Source organism: Catharus ustulatus, chromosome 2 (assembly GCF_009819885.2).
Source record: "Catharus ustulatus isolate bCatUst1 chromosome 2, bCatUst1.pri.v2, whole genome shotgun sequence".
Lineage (NCBI taxonomy): Eukaryota > Metazoa > Chordata > Aves > Passeriformes > Turdidae > Catharus > Catharus ustulatus.
The window spans coordinates 118,095,464-118,112,110 of record NC_046222.1 but is presented as its reverse complement, the minus strand read 5'-3'; the positions used below and the strand labels follow the sequence as shown (position 1 = coordinate 118,112,110).

Sequence of the window (16,647 nt, the reverse complement as noted above, 5' to 3'; positions counted from 1 at the left end):
GCCATTGAATCAAAGTAGACACTCTACAGTATTTAACCTTTCTTTAATAGTTGTGTAAGTGTAATCATATTACATGAAGTGATCTCTTCATTTGAACAGGACCACACAAGCCTCTGAGAGGAAGCAAGTGAAGAACTATATTTCTTGCTAAAAGTTTGGAAGGGTTCTAAGTTTCTGTGCTTTCAGTTCACATGTGGATGTTAAAGAGTTCCCTCATCAGATTAATTCAACAATTCAAGTATTCTCCAGGCAGCCATTTAGGTCTTGTGTCAGAAATCTGTGCATCACTACTAATTTCTTCCATTTGTTTTCAAGGATTGGTGTTTAATCACAGTGATTCAGTGTCCTCATGGGTATCACAAGGTACAGCACTAATTGCACCAGCAATTACGGTGAAGTTTATTCTTAGTGCAGTTTATCCACAAGTATTATATATAATTAATCTAATTTTGACTGAGACACATGGGCCTATGCTGATGCTTGCTTGTTAAAAAGCCTGGCTGAATGTGAGTGTACCAGAGGCAGATGTTTGGGATCACAGAGCCAATGTAGTTACACTAATCCAGATTTGACAAGAGGCCTTGTAACAGCTGAGGGAGCTGACACTGTCCCATCAGATGGATCTCAGGAAAATTTCCTCTTCCTTGTGCTGGGCTGATTTGTCTGAGCAGCACACACAGGCTTGGAAGAGCACATCCCAGGCTCATCCCTGCATGGGATCTGATTTTGCACTTACAGCATCCAAGTGTGAGCTGCTCTTGCTGCTACCTCCTGTCTTACATTCTTGCCAGGGGATCTTGTGATTTGGTGTGATTATCTATTTGATATCTGTGGTAAAACACCTCAGTTGTGGTTAGGATGTATTTGTGTATGTATAGACAGCTACTGAGGAAATTTGAACATCCTCCCCCAAAATGAATGATTATTAATTGGTTTTAGCTTATTTACTTCAAGCTAATGTAGGCTGTTGTTTTTGTGAACAGAAATTGGGTGGTCAGTGTCGCTGCTGGAGGATTTTCAGAACACGAAATTATGACTCTTGGGCGTCACTATGGCATGAGAGATGAGAGTCAGACAGACCTGTACCTCCTCCTTTCAGTGGCTCAAGAAAAACTAAAGAAAAATGCCTTTGAAAATTTTGAACAACTGATAGCAGTGTTTTTGTACAACGACCGAGAAAAGTAAGTTTGCTCTCTTTATCACAAGCTGTTATTTGAGAAGCTCTTCTTGTAAACCCACCTACTTTGTGTTGCTGAGCAAATGACATACAAAGAATATATGTGTAATGTTAAGCCTCTCTCAGCACTTGGCAGTAGACAGGAAGAGGACAGCCTTTTTGTCTATTTTGCATTTTGTGTGTGGACTTTTTATTGTAGATGCTGTACTGGACATTCTGTGACATCAGATACCAGTTTCATGGGCAAAACACAGGATTTTAAATCAAAGAGGAGAAATAGTGATTTAAGGGGGGGAAAAAGAAAGAATTTGGATTCTTTATGTGACTCATTTGCCCTTTTAGTTCTCTGATGTCACAGATAAAGCATCACATAGAATCACTGAGGATCTCAGTATGAGAAAGGCTACAATGTGACCTTCAAGTTTCTCAGCTTTGTAATAGCAAAATTTCATAAAACTTTATTATCTTTTTCTCTATCCTGATATTCCTCACATGTTTTCCTATGCACAGAAACATTCACTTGAAGTAAATCTGGAAAATACTTAATGTATATTTCTACACCTCTCTTTCTGATATGCAGGTGTGGATTGTTGCCCTATGAGACCTGCAGGACTATTTTCAAATCCTTTAAGTTGCCACTTCCTGATGATCTTCTAGAAACTTTACTGACCAGGTAACTTAAGGGCAGATAGTGTGACCTGCATGCATGGATGCAAATTAATGCAAAATATCTACTGCAAAGACAAATATTCAGAATTTGTCATTTATCTAATATAAATAATTTCATCATGCAGATTTTATGGCTAAACGCACACAGACTTTCCTATTTATAGAATGTTTATAGTCAACTGAGATGCAACCATCTTAGCAACTTCTCTTCATTTTGCCTAGCAGGGTAAATCATCTGGATTTTGGCAGAATTCTATGGAATTATTCTTTCCAGAGTCAGTTGCTGATACTTATCATTTCAATGAGATTCCTTTTTTTTGCTTTAGTTGTTCCTGTGCATAGATGTGAGGTAAAAACAATAATCTTATGAAAGCACATTGTGTGAGTTCCAAGGAACACATGAACATGAATACAATGAAGTGTCTTTATCAAGCATACAGCATCAGTAGTAAACAAAATTGGTTTGCTATTCCTATTAATCTCACCTGAAACATATTTTATTGTCATTTTTAAAAAGGGAAAGGAGTGTTGGCATGGCTTTGGTACTTTTCCGTAGCTCATTTAGCTTTTTTGAGACAAATTGCTTTGCTAACTGTTTTAATAGGAATAGAAGTGAAAAGAACTATTTAGTGCACTTGTATTAAAGACCAGAGTTCAGAGCATGTTGTGGTGCTCTGAAGACTTGTGTCTTGTTGAGTTTGGTTTTCATGGCCAGATTTTTAGTAATAGGTTTAAAAGCATACTTACTGGTTTCTTCTTTCCCTTGAGAGAAATCCTTAAATCACATGTTTTGTCTGTGCTTTCATACTGCATTAAAAACAGGAGCAGGTCTTGTCTTCTGTCATGTTTAGATGCTTTCAGGTAAATATGCTTCTTGATTTCAGGAGGAACTGCAAGTTAAGTATCTGGGTTTAGTAAATAATGAAACGACCCTTGTCAGGCAGAAATGTGGAATCCATTTTGGTAAAGCTTCATAATGCTGTTCATCACTTTTGACACTGAGTTATGAGCATTATTCTTCAGAAATATCTGAATTTTAACAGTAATCTACAATTGATATTTTAGAACTCCCACCCACCAAGCTGCCCAACACAATTGTTGAAGGACAACTGGCATCTCATATTAGACAAAGGGTTCTTACAGATTCCATTTCTTAAGGCTGAACTTGAATAGATGCACAACAGGGCACTGGAAGCTTTCCTTTATGTTCTAACTCATTCTGATAAGAAGCAGACAAGCCTGACACATCCTGGGCTCTAGCGACAGGTTTATTGTTTGTGAATTTATACCAGGGAAAGCTTTTGTGCCCTGAGCCTCTACTTTTCTAAAGAGTCAGTGTAGGCAGTTAAAAAGAAAAAGCCCAGTACACTATCATAAAAATTAGAGATAAGCTTACAACACAGGGAGGAGATCAAGGGCTGGATTTCACCCAGCTTTAGCAAGGTACCCATGACAGCTGGATGAGGTTGTAGGTTCTTTCTGTAGGTGTTGGAGGAGTTATCTCCTCATCCTGCATCAGAGCTGCATCTCTAAATTCCCATCCATTTTCCTTAGTTTTGAAAGGGGCCGAGGCCAGCTTGTTACAGATTTCTGTATGAGAAAGGTACAGCAATTTCATGACCATAAGGCGCACCGGACTATAAAATGCACCCCCCAGGAGCCGGCAAAATTTGCAACTTTGTAGATCAGATAAGGTGCACCGGCGGGAGTTCCCTGGCGCTCTGGGTGTCACGCGCGCCCCCTGGCACACCGGGAACCCCGCACTGCCGGTGCGCTCCGGGAGTCCCCTGGCGCCACTGCTGCCCCAATGCCGGCAGGCCTCACCCCGTGCCACTGCTGCCCCAATGCCGGCAGGCTCGCCCCATGCCACCACTGCCCACGATCCAGCAGCTTTCCCTCCCCGTGCGGCGGCCGCTCCAATTCTAGTGGCTTTCACCCTCCCGTGCGGTGGCCCGCCCCGATGTCGCTGGGGCCTGCCCTGCGAGGCCATCTCCCAACCTGGCTGTGTTGCCTCTCTTTCGCACCCCCACGCAGCCACCGCGCCGATGCAGCGGCTTTGCCCCCCTGCCCAGGCTGCACCGCCGCACTTTCCCCCTCCACCCCAGGTGCCACTGCTCCGATGCTGCCGGGCTCACCCCGACCCCGTGCTGGCCTGATGCCACCACCGGGCGGGCTCTGCTCAGCTCGGGGCTGTTGTGGGCTCACTATAAGGTGCACTTCCGACTTCGGGGGAAAATTTTAGTCAAAAGGGTGCGCCTTATAGTCGTGAAATTACTGTAAATGAGAATGGTGTGAACCTGGGCCTCAGAAATCAGTGAGAGAAGTGCTACATTCGACAGAGAGCCTTGTGTAAGGCATTCTAAGTTACAGCATCAGCTGTAAATGTGGCAGTTTAGGTGGTGTCACAGCACTGCAGGTAATGAGGACTGTCACATTCTTCATCATGTATGCACTTGGCACTGCTTGCGAAGTTTGTTGTTTTATGAGGGTGCAGAGCCAGGGAAATATTTTTTTTAAGCTCCATTTAATAGGACTTAATTTCCAGTAGTTTGTAAATTGAAGAGTTGAGTTATCTTAATGAGACTTAAACTTTTCCTTTCTTTCCATTTCCTGTAGTTTTATTCAACACTGAAGAATCATGAAACAGGCAGGTTTATTGTTAATGAAGAACAGTTTCATTCCTGGAGAGTTTGCAATTCACCATGGGCCAAGTTTTTTATCAGTATTCCTTCCTTCCTTCCTTTCTTTCTTTCTTTCTTTCTTTCTTTCTTTCTTTCTTTCTTTCTTTCTTTCTTTCTTTCTTTCTTTCTTTCTTTCTTTCTTTCTTTCTTTCTTTCTTTCTTTCTTTCTTTCTTTCTTTCTTTCTTTCTTTCTTTCTTTCCTTTCCTTTCCTTTCTTTCTTTCCTCCTTTTCTTTCTTTCCTTCTTCCTTTTCTTCTTCCTGCCTTCCTTTCTTTTCTTTCTTTTCTTCTTCCTGCCTTCCTTTCCTTCCTTTCTTTTCTTCTTCCTGCCTTCCTTTCCTTCTCCCTTCTTTCTTTTCTTTTTCCTGCCTTCCTTTCTTTTCATGAGGAGCCATGAATTTTTTGTCCAGTGATATTTCTAAAAGAAGTGGTTGTCCTACTCTGTTTATCTGTATTTATGAAGGAAAAAAGTGGTACAATAAAAGTTGCTGGACTGATTCCCACAAAATCAGCATATATAGCTAATGCACTAGCTGGACCCTATTCAGCTATAAAATGATGCTGGACAATGTGATCAGATAATAGCTGAAGGCTGAAGCTCTGTGTTTTTTCAGCTTTGTTATCTGAGATTAGGTGGCAAAGACTTTCTCCAGGACTTAATGACTCTTATTTTTCTATTTTGAAAGGTAGTACTCTTAAAGTATTTATTATTTACATTTGTAAATTATACTGCAATGATCTGTCACTTATTAAAAGCATGGGATGGGACTAGAAATTACTGTCTAATTTTGTGGTCACCTCCAAATGACCCAAGACTTTGTTTACTGTACCCAAAGGCCACTCAGTTGCCATGGAGTGAAGAGGGAGTTGGGGTTTCAGAAGACCTTTTCATATTGTCCATCCAGTGTAAATTTATATTTATAATTGTGGGATGTTGAAATAGTAGGATTTAGTTACCCAACAATGTGGACATTTTTCCAATTTACCTGAGCTGGCATGTTAAAAAGTATTTACTTTCTCCATCAGCATTTTCTTACTTACTTCTTTAATCACAGAAGAATACAGAATTTAATCACATTGTATTAAGCAATGTAGACAGTACACAGTTGTTTCTTCCAGAAAACTACAGTAGTCTTTATAAACATGTCTTTAAATTTATGCAGGCATAATTAACAATTACAGTTTGTTTAATAAATAAATTTTGCAAAGTGCTTAAGTAATGAGTTTAAGATTTTTCTGTTATTTTTGCTTACTACAATGCTAAATTGATGCTAAAAAGGACTCAAAAAGAAGCACTCCTTCCCTGGAGGATTTATAAACAGCTGGTACATAAAGAAGGAAAAACTGAGAGAAGAAAGAATGGATGCCAAGTTTAGAAATATTAAATGTTGATTATTCTGCATTAATTTAGTTGGTAATTGTAGGTCCCTAGTTTTTTAAATTATGTTTTAAAATTTCTATTAAAATCAGCTGTGTAGTTTTTCACCTCTCTACACTTCTGAGGTGAGTCTGTTTGAAGGGGGCTTGTTTTGAAAAGGTGAATCTCCAGTCCCTCAGGTAGCAGTGCCTGATGACCTGTACGGTTATCCCTGTTCTCAAATCACTTTCCAATCAGGCCAGGCCACGCGTGGCTGCTCAGTTTTTCCCAGGATTGTGGCTGGGTAATAATTTTTCACCTGGTTTCCTACCTGTAGTATTTTTTTTTTAGGGCTGACCTTTTCCTTTCAGGAAGCAAATCCTCTTTTCCTGCTGCAGCAAGTGTCCAGTAGCAGGAGCAGCAGTGGAAATGATCACAAGATTTTTCTCCTGCTGCCTTCTTGTTACCTTTGGTGCCTGAGACTCCCTATGCCATTTGTGATTAAAAGGCTCTCTAGAATTCATATTTGAATCTCTTAAGACAAATTATTCCTGTTACTCATTTTGCTGAGGAGCTGATGGCTCAATTCATGCTTGTTCAAGACATAAATACAAATTTTTCAAAGGAGATGGTAGCCATTATTATTTAATCATGACTTGTTGTGCTTACTGGTTTAAGTCCTTTAACATGAGCAGTTTCTGACAATTTAGGTGTGCACCTGTGGTAATTTAGTCCCTGTAGAACTGTGTTGCACAGAGAGTATCAAACAGTCTGAAGAATCTCAACATTTTCTCTAAGGTAAAACAACAGATGCTTCTGCTTATCAGATGAACTTGTTGATAAATGTTTTTTGAAATAAAGGAATTTAAAAAAACCTCTGAAAGTTACATTAAATTTTCACTTAAATCTTTAGGGTATATATTTCTTGATGGGAAAGAAAAACGTATAAGTAAGTAACCTTTACTCACCAAAGCATCCTCAGGAATGATCATAATGTGACTTGACCAGATTTTTCATCTATCTGGAGTATTTAATAGTGGATGTATTTTTAGAAGCAGAAATGTGCAATTCTTTCTGTAATGATAAAGAAAATAAAAAGCTCTGCAAACTGTGATAGGGATGGAGGAATGACTTTCATAGTCTAAAATCGCATGCATTGGTGAAGTAACAGGGCAAAACTGAAGAGAAGGGTGGTTTAAAACTATCTTTGGTGCATCTTCCTGATAAGACAAATCTAATTTCCTTTTCTGAAGAGCACTGTCTGTCTCAGCATTATTAACTGCAGCCACTGAAATGCATGACATCTCTGTCCTAATAATGCACAACTTGATAACATCTCCTCAGTCCATCTGGGTGCTCTGTGCCAAATCTCCAGTGTGTGCTTTTAGTAGGTTGATACAATAAGTCACAGCAGTAAAAAGATCTGAAGAGTAGATTTTTTTTCTTTCAGGGTTATTCTAGAGTAGTATTTTAAGATGCTTTCTGTAGCTATTTAATTATGGGATTTAGGGATCCCATTTCCTCTGCCCATGTTAAAATTCTTGGTTATAGAGAATTTCAAACCCTTATTGTCATCTCAGCTCACTGGTGCTGTCACATTGAAGGACTTTTCTCCTTGTAAATGTTTGTCAAAAGCAGAAGCAATGCTTTCCTCAACTTTAGTGCCTCAATAGAAAGTTTAAGTAGTTAACACATCTTCACTTGTTCTTTGTTTAAAAGTCCTGCTTATAGAGCTCAGCATCTTGGTGGTAGAATTAATCTTTTGACTTTTCACAATGAGCAAAAGATAACTACATAATAGTAGAAGGAAAAATAATTTGTCCTGGTAGCTCTGAAATTCCAATCTGTGTGCCATTATTTTTCCAAGAGGTATAAGCTTTTTGATTGTCTTATTACATCTCATTCAATACTTGTTTCTTTTCCCTATTGCCACCTGCAAAAATACCCTCCCTGAACCTAAGAACTAAGAACCCACTGGAAGTGGGAATGGTAATTTTCTTGTATATTGGATATATTCCCCAAAAGTAAGGTTTTATGGATTTGTTAACTTGCATGTGAGCTATGATAAAGAAGCAGGCTGTCATAGGAGGGTTTCTCATGGCAGTGTTTCAGGCTCCATTTAATTCTAGTAGCAGTAGCATTCTTTTCTGACTTTGCTTTCATCTTCAGCATAACTCACTGTACTTAACATTCCAGTTTATCGCTTCCATCTCTGTTTATGGCTCTCAGTATATTTTATTATTATCTTTCCTGCTGACTATTAAATGAAAGGTGTGGGGGGAGGAGAAGGAAAGGATGAGTTGCAGTTTATTGCAGTTTATTTTTGTCACCAGATCTATCTCTCCTCTAGTATTGTTTTCCAAGTTTGTGCTGTAAATGCTTCCTTAAAGTGCCTTCATGCTTAATTTTTGTTAGAACCCTCTGCAGTGACTGAAGGGTTTTTAGGCCATGTTTTGTGCACTGCTATTTCATTAAGGACCAGGCAAAATGATTTTCTGAAATACTTGTTTGCTGTGCAGTAGTTTTTGTCTCACCAGATGGCAGGGCAGAATTGTTTAACCTGATGCCTTCCACCAGATAAGAGATACTGAGTCCTGCTGAGTGTCTGTGTCTCACCATGCACCCCAGTGTAGCACAGACACTTCCAGGCTATGATTTTCTGCCCAAACTGAGTCCCTTTTGCAGTGGGTGGTGTTGGGAGAGACAGGTGTCCCTCAGAAGCTGCCAGTGCTGTATTTATCACAGAGCATTCCAGCTGTTCTTTTCAAGCTTCAGCCCAAAGGTATCTTTCAACATTTGGCTGGTGACACTGAAAGAACAGAGATTCCCAAGGGCCTGGATCACCTCAGTGTTCTGCTGAATTGAGGACTTATATTTCTGAAGCTGCTTCATCCAAATCAATGGCAGAAGGATGAAGTGACTTTATAATAAATCTGTTCCCATGGGGCTTATTAGTGCAGGGTAAGGATTTTAGAAATCTGAGGGAATAAAATATCATTTTCCACATGTACCTGTACACCTTAGCTGGCAGCATATATATCTTCATGCATTTAGGGGACAGCCACAACTGATACATTTATCCTTAGAAATAAAGAACAGTGCCATAAACTGTTGAAACCCAGAAGCCTGGGAATTTGGAACTTTCTGTGCTTTCTGACACTGACCCCCAAGACAAGAGAACACTGCTTTTGACTTGAGGCCTTGGAGAAGGCTTCCAAATTTGAGTGATAGAGTTAAAATCACAGGTGTGTAATTAGAATAGTGTGTAATTTCACATGGTGAAGGGTTTTGAATCTGGGGTTTTAGAATATAGTAATGAGACAAGATGGAAGTCCTTAGGCATTGTCTCTTTTCTCCTTCCTCTTCCTTCTTCTTCATGCTTTCAGGTAATCGTTTTTGGTTAGAAAGAAAATCAGAAGTGGGCCAGAAGTGTTTGGATATTAAGTCAAAAGTATAAATAATATAGGTGTTAGCTTTTAATTGAACTGTTTAGCTTTAAAAGACCTTATAACTAGCTAAATTTGCCTCCATTTTACTCCCTTTTAGCTGGTAGCTAAAAGTGTTGCAGAACTCTCTGCACTTTAAGATTTAATAAAAAACCAAGTTCAAATGAAAAATACATCTCCTTCGTGTTTTAATCCTGACTCTAAGTAAAGGCAAGAAAAAATAAAGACAATCCACTAATTAAGTGGTGCAATTAACCCATTACAATAAACCTGTTACCAAATAATTTTAAAATCTGGCTATTATTTGATACATTAGTGAGAGCAAACAGCATTTTTGAAGGATTACTTATTTTCAGGAGATGATTGTAGAAGTCATAATAAAGCAAGTTAGTTGTGTTACAGCACAGGTCTGCTGTATAATTTTTTGTTTCTTTTCTGCACAAAGGAATAATACACTGATCATCTCAACTCTATGTTTGTCAAAAGCTGTGAGATCAGTTGGAAAAGGTTGAGGTGCTTCAAAACTAAAATGAAAATAGTTGAAATGAAGTAAAACTTCATTCAAAGAAGTTGAATTCTACTGTAAGACACAATAATAAGATGTAAGAATATGGAAAATAATGTAAAATACAGGAGTTCCTGACATTTTGTACTGTTTTTTCCCTCCTGCCTGTGTTTGGGAATAAAGTAGTATAAAAATTATTATCCCAAAGGCAATAATATTATTATGCTGTAGATAACATGACATAACTTTGTTAAAAATTCCCTTTAACCTTGAGTCATTTTATGGTTATTCTGCTCAGGTTTGAAGATCCCCAAAAGCAAATAGACTACAGAAAGTTTGTTGATGCACTGAACTGGAGACAGAATCAAGTCCATGCTTTCGAGGAGATGAAGAAGCCACCCAAGGTAAAACCAGTGTCTCAGTAGAATTTCTCCAACTTTAACATGACTGTTTTAGCCAAACACACGTGGCAACATTTTTTCATATTTGTGTATCTTTACCTGTTTTCTTGAAGTAATTATTTTGTAATAGGCTTAATAGGGGAGGTTTAGGATGAAGCAGACAAGTCAAGCAGGGACAAGGAGGTGCCCAGTGGGTATTACAGTAATTTCACGATTTTAAGCCGCACCATTTTGACTAAAATTTTGGTCCAAACCCGAAGTGCGGCTTATAATCAGGTGCGGCTTATATATGGACAAAGAACGAAAAGTTGCTGTTTTAGTTTGGAGGACAGGTGTCTGCTGAAAGAGGCAGGAACTTCTTTTTGAAATGGAGAATGTAAACCCCCTCCCTCCAAATTATTATAATTTTGAAATCAAGGGGCTTTCAGGCAAAGATACGGGAATTAGGAATAACAGTTCTTTTCTAGGGAAATTAAGATAGAAATACAGTACTACAAAGAAACAAACCCCAAACCCTGACACAGTCAGAGTACAACCTGACACCCGTCAGGCAGGGTGTTGGCAGCAGTCCCATTCCATGGTGGCTGCATCCTCCTGCAGTGACAGATGTGGCTCAGCTGGAGCAGTGCTCCTGTACAAGGTGCAGTTTCCCTCCGGAGCTCCAGTGGTGATGTGGAGAAATCCGGTTTTCCTCTGGAGTCCAGTGGAGATAGGGGCTCCCTTAGTGTCCCAAAACCTCTGTTTTTATCTTGGTAAGAAATGTTGGGCTCTTCCCCCTGGCTGGAGCAACTCCCAATGGGATGCAGTAATTTTATCAGTGCCACAGTGGGACTCAATGGCCATGAGCAGAAAATGACTGGCTGGAGGAAGGATGGGTTGTGAAAAGATAAAGAACAATGCCCTGCCTGGTTTCAATGGATGGCCCATTAGCAGAATATCTCCCATCGAGATAAGGATCACTGCCCCCACCCTCAACAGATGGTGATAGAACAGATACCTTTTATCACACTCTGTATTGTAACGTGCGGCTCATAATCAGGGGCGTCTTATAATTGTGAAATTATTGTACATCTCTGGGACATTTTACAGAAGAAAAAAGAGAAGGGGAAGCAGGTGTATTTATCCATGGACAATGGGCATGAGTACTTCTTCCCCCACAAACATCGTCACATGCCAAATGATCTGCTCTCTTGCTGAGGTAGTCAGAAAATTCTTTAAACTCCACTGACACACATGCAGAAAATAGCTGTGCATTTTGTGTAACTCCTCAGAAACCTGTGCATGACACACCACATCTCTGGTAGGTGTGCACAGAGCAAACAACTGATGGATCAACTTTGTATCTCTTCAGCCTGCTACTTAGGGTAAATAAAAATGCAGTATCAACAAACTGCAGAGACTAATCTGATCTTCCCATCTTGTGCTGAGTGAAACATTTTAAAATAGAAGGACCATAAGGCAATTATGCTGAATTTTAAATACTTTGTTACAGATAAATCCAAAGGCCTTCTGCCAACACATCATTTTGCTGTTCTGGCTTGGCCAATGTATTGTACAGAATGTATTTCATTGTGTTCTGACCATTTAGAAACAGCATGCCTTTAAATTCAGGTTCACTCATGGCATAGTTTAAAGCAGTATTCCTCAGGCACTGTGCTCCTGACTCCTCACTCCTGCCTGACTTACCAAGACTTTTTCTGTAGCACCTCAGACTGCTGAGGGTGTCTAATGAGGGCTCAGGGCTGTTGGTTTGCTCTGCTTTACATGGTTGATTATTTTTGCTTTGTCTTAGTGAAGAATTTTTCTGTCTCCTACAGACAAAATCAAAGCTGTTCCACGTGTTTTATACAGCAATCCTGAGGATCATGGTGTTTATTAGGCTTTGTTGAGGGGGTATTCTTTGTTTTTACAGATTAATTCTGTGTTTAAGTGATAATTAAATATTTAATATTTTAAGAGAGGTAACTACAAAATGGAAAAAAATCAGAGATGGGAAAAGTTTTGAATTTTGTTCAGCTTTAGAATTCAATTGTCATTCTGTGAGTGACTTAGCACAAATTAATAGCAGTATTTTGAGGCTACAGTACCTATATTTGACAGATAGATTTCAGCAGCAGAGTTGTGCTTGTTTAACTGGCTTTCTTTTTTATTCCTTCTCCTTATCTTGTTATTTTGCATGATTTTTGGTATTGAGACACAGATGACTTTCAAGAATTTGAAGTACAAGCATTTTAATGAAGAAAATATAGCATTATTTAATTTTAAAATGTCTGCAAAAGGGCTAATGATAGAAAATATTTTAAATAAAATATTTTGCAACATTCATAAGTATGTGCATGTTATAATCTTTTAAGAAGATGTGCTACATAAAGACCCAATCTTTAACAGATTTGTCTGTGGAATTGAAGCAGCTCATTCACTCTTATGTTGACCAGCTTGTAATAATTCTTATTTTCATTATTATATACTAAGATATTCTCTGGGTTACTAATTGCAGAGGGAAGATATCTGGAACCAACTACCACGATCCCCTCCTGTGACTGGGATCAGATACCCTCCTCTTCTGGATGATCTGTTTGGCAAGGAAGAATAATCTCATCTGTGCAAGGCACTGATTTAAGATTGGTGCTTCAGCTCTGAAGATTACTTAGAGAGATACAGAAAACATTTCTTGTAAAATAAGAAAAAATCAGATATAGGTTTTATTGCATTTCATTTCTTGTTCCAACAGAGATGTATACTTGTGTGTTTTTGGAACTCTTTCTAAATCAACAGCACTCTATCATACTTATACAAGCATAATTAAAACTAGATCTCTAATCTCTGTCTAGTTGCATGGAGAATTTGTGAGTATTGAGAAATCTTTGAGTCAAACAGTGCAAAATCGGACTGACCCTGCTTTGTTCTGCAAACAAAGGTTGTTGGATGACCTCTTAAAATTGGGTCGGGCTGCATTAGCACAATAATGCCATTCCATTCACATTTCCTCCCTTGCTCTTCAGCTCTTAGCCGTGGTTTTGCTCTATCCCCGTGGTGATGCTCAAGTGCTGATCGTGTCAAAGTTGGTTATTTTGTGGAGGAAACGCCAGCAAGGTTTTTGCACGCTATAAAGCTGCTCTGGTATCAGAGATAATTATAGCCTTCCAAAGTGCAAGCAAATGTTTTGCAGGCACAGCACAGAAGCTGTCAGTTCTTGCTGTTTCTTTTAGATGTGAGTTCTTGCTTTTTGTTTTAGTTGTGTTTAGATTTAGTCCCACCTTGCTTTACTTGGGTGGGACATGTCTGAAGAGAACGGGTTTCAATGAATTTCAGTGTGCAGCATTCTTGCCCTTTGAAAATTCAGTGATGCCCTTCCCTTTCTCCATGGCTTAATGGAGTTCCTGTTAGCATTTTTGTATCTTTTTAAGCTCAAAGCCGTGATTAGATCTGGATTTACTTTGTGCTTTTGTGAGAGGAGTAACTACCCCACTCTGAAGAGCGGAAGAGCTGAGGTGAAGATGGAGCTGATTCATCCATGAGATTCCACTGGGGAAGAGGTGTGAGCCAGTACACCTCTTCTGGTGCCTGGAAAGACTTAGAACCCTGTTTTTTCTTTAATCTGAAATTGCAGTTTTGGGGAGAAATTGTTTGATTTGGAAAGATGAGAATTCAATGTATTTAAATCCCCAAACTGAAGGAAAGACAATAGGAATTTTTGGGAAACTTGGAGATCCCCCTTACAATTATGATCCTATATAGAAATACCTTCCTACACTTTTGCGTGATAATGTAAATGAAATCCTTATTCTTAGTGTACTGTATGGCAGAATATGAAGCTTTTGACAGCTCTTTGCCTTCTTTGCAACACAAAAGGTCTTCACACAAGGCATATTTATGTTGTTGCTGCTGAGGAGGAGTAGCAATAAAAGGGCAAGGAGTGTCTGTGTCCAGAGGCTCAAAATGAAAAAGGCAAAAGCTTAAAGTGCTCCCAGTTGTAGACAAGACCATGAATTGCTTTTTGATCCAAAAGAGAAAAATGGTTCCTTATATGACAAGAAATATCTGAGTTTAGGGACAGTGTCAGGATCCAAAACAACAATTTGTGTTTGAAGCCAGTTTGGTGACAGCTGGATATATTTATAACATGCCACCAAGACTGAGATTGATACCAAATGAATGCAGTTTTCCTCATAAATTTTTAATGTTCCCAAGATTTCAGAAGAATTTGTTTCAGTTGTGGAAACCTTGTGCAGCTGAGGGTTTCCAAGAAAAGGGGACTGTCAACACTGAGAACCTCTCAAGTGGCTTTTAGAAATGATAAATTCATTTTAGTTTGTTTCTCTTTATGTGTATGAGACAAAAGAAGCATTTTTTAAAGAAAAAAATAGTTCAAGAAATACAATATTTTATAATTTCATATGGAACCATATACATAGGTCTATTCAGTCATGGTCTGGTGGTCATTGTCAAGAAAGGGACTGTAAAATGGAATCAGTGCAGAGAAGAGCTGGAAAGGTGACCAAAAGAATGGAGATAAGAAAGATGACTGAAGGAGAATGACTTACTTAGTGTGATAAAATGAAGGCTCAGATTGAATGAATATCCTTTCTCTCTGTAAATACATTGTTGCCAGGCGAGGAAAATTATCTGATTCAGGTAAAACCATTGGTAGTCTTAAGGAAAAAATGGGTACAATTTGCCGTGAATAAACTAAACCTGGAAAACAAAAGGGGGTCCCAAACTGCCTTCCAAGACAGAGGTACTCAGTTTAAAGGTTGAGATGGGTTCATTTGATGATGGTAATTTTAGGAAGTTTATAATAACCATTCTGAATTATTAGTCTCAATTCTGGTTTTCCCTTTTTCCCATGCATCTTGCATAACCCTGACAAACACACAACAATCTCCTAGGAGAGGGCAGACAGGGCCTGAAAAATATTTTCATTGCTTGTCACTGTGCTCAGTGTGTCATACACTGTGCTCCAACGTGCTATAAACACTTTTCACCAGGTTTTCTCTCCTACAGGCAGCAGTGCTTCCAGAATGGAAAACCCTGTCCAATGAGCAGCCCAATAATCCTCTTTGTATAATGTGACTTACAGCATATGCTGCCCAGAATATTTCAACCTCTCCTCTAATCCTGCCACCAGCTTCTTCTCTCTTTTCACATTGCTGATGAGGGGCTGAATAAAGACAATACCACAGGGTTATGTTTCAGGATGGCAGGAGGCCACGGCTTTAAAGCATGCATGGCACAGAGGGGCAGGCAGCCCCCACAGTTACCATTAATCTCAGCTCTGGATCTCTACAGGGCAGCCAAGGGTATCTCCTTTCCACAAGTGTCTGTGCTGGCCCGGCAGGAGCGGAGGGATTCACGTTACAGCCCCAGCTCCCGTCCCACGGCTGGGCTCTGCTGCGTGCTCAGTGTTAATGTTTGCTTCCTCAGCCTGGCATTTGGGAAGAACAGGCTCCAAGTTCTCTGGAATAGCTGCTGCTGCTGGCAAGGAAATGGCTGCACACAAGATGGCTCAGAGTGTCTGGGCTGTCACCTGCCCCCTCGGACATGGGCAGCTTGGACATCTGCTGGGGGTAAAACATGGGTGTTCCTCACCAGGCAACATTTTCTTCATCATGCAGGTGATGAAGACTTCTTCAGCTACTGTATTTTTCCAGGCAGAGCCATTGCACCAAAATCAGGCAGATGTTCATCTGCACAAATGAAAGGGTGAAAGTTGTTCTGCATTTGCTCCCCATGTGCTGGTGTGAGTTCATCCTACTTCATGGAAAAAGTTTGGACTAAGTTGGCTCCTGTGTCTGCTCTCTTTGTTTTGTCCTTTTAGCCCAGGAGACATTGCTGTCTCCCAAAGGAAAACTTGTTGTGGGAAAGCTGCAGGGATCCTAATTCCACAATAACCAAAAATACTGGATGTTCTCAGTCACTTGACTGCATTCAGAGAACAGCAGTCCATGTATCATTAGCAGCAATTCACCAGGTGTGTGCTTGCTGGGCCCTTCTGAGTGTTCCTGTGGTTTGAGACATGAAACTAATAGAAGAATTTTCCAGTTTTTAATGTTTTGTAGTTCAGTGTCATGGAGGGAAACATTAGTTCTTCAAGCAATAATGTCCTGTTCCCTCTGTAACTGAAGTACTGCATGTTTACAGAATTTCTTCCTCTTCAAGGCTGTTTAACCATCAAGCTGCAGCACAATGAGAAAGACAGAGTAGTGGCTTGTCTGTGAAGAATTTACAATATCAGGAGGAAAAAAGTACCACAATCTGAGCTCAGTCAGGTTTTTAAATTTATTTTTAGGTTTTAGAGGGCAGTACAGATAACATTTGAGAGAAAACTATCTGGAAAGAAGATATTTTTAAAGTTACTGTTTGCTCTAAATAAATTTATTCTTGTAGTTTGTTTGGGGGAGTGACTCAGACC

General features: G+C 39.5%; 1 protein-coding gene across 2 annotated transcripts in view; it reads left to right on the top strand.

Moving 5' to 3' along the window:
- Nucleotides 1-13,056, top strand: part of EFHC2 (EF-hand domain containing 2) — a 60,010-nt gene extending 46,954 nt beyond the window's left edge. For both annotated transcript variants that reach the window (XM_033053567.2, XM_033053566.1), the window contains exons 12-15: nt 984-1,181; nt 1,758-1,850; nt 10,133-10,238; nt 12,733-13,056. In XM_033053567.2, the coding sequence (XP_032909458.1) occupies nt 984-1,181; nt 1,758-1,850; nt 10,133-10,238; nt 12,733-12,828 (493 nt within the window). In that variant the 3' untranslated portion in view covers nt 12,829-13,056. The remainder of the gene's footprint in view (nt 1-983; nt 1,182-1,757; nt 1,851-10,132; nt 10,239-12,732) is intronic.
- The last annotated feature ends 3,591 nt before the right edge of the window (nt 13,057-16,647 follow it).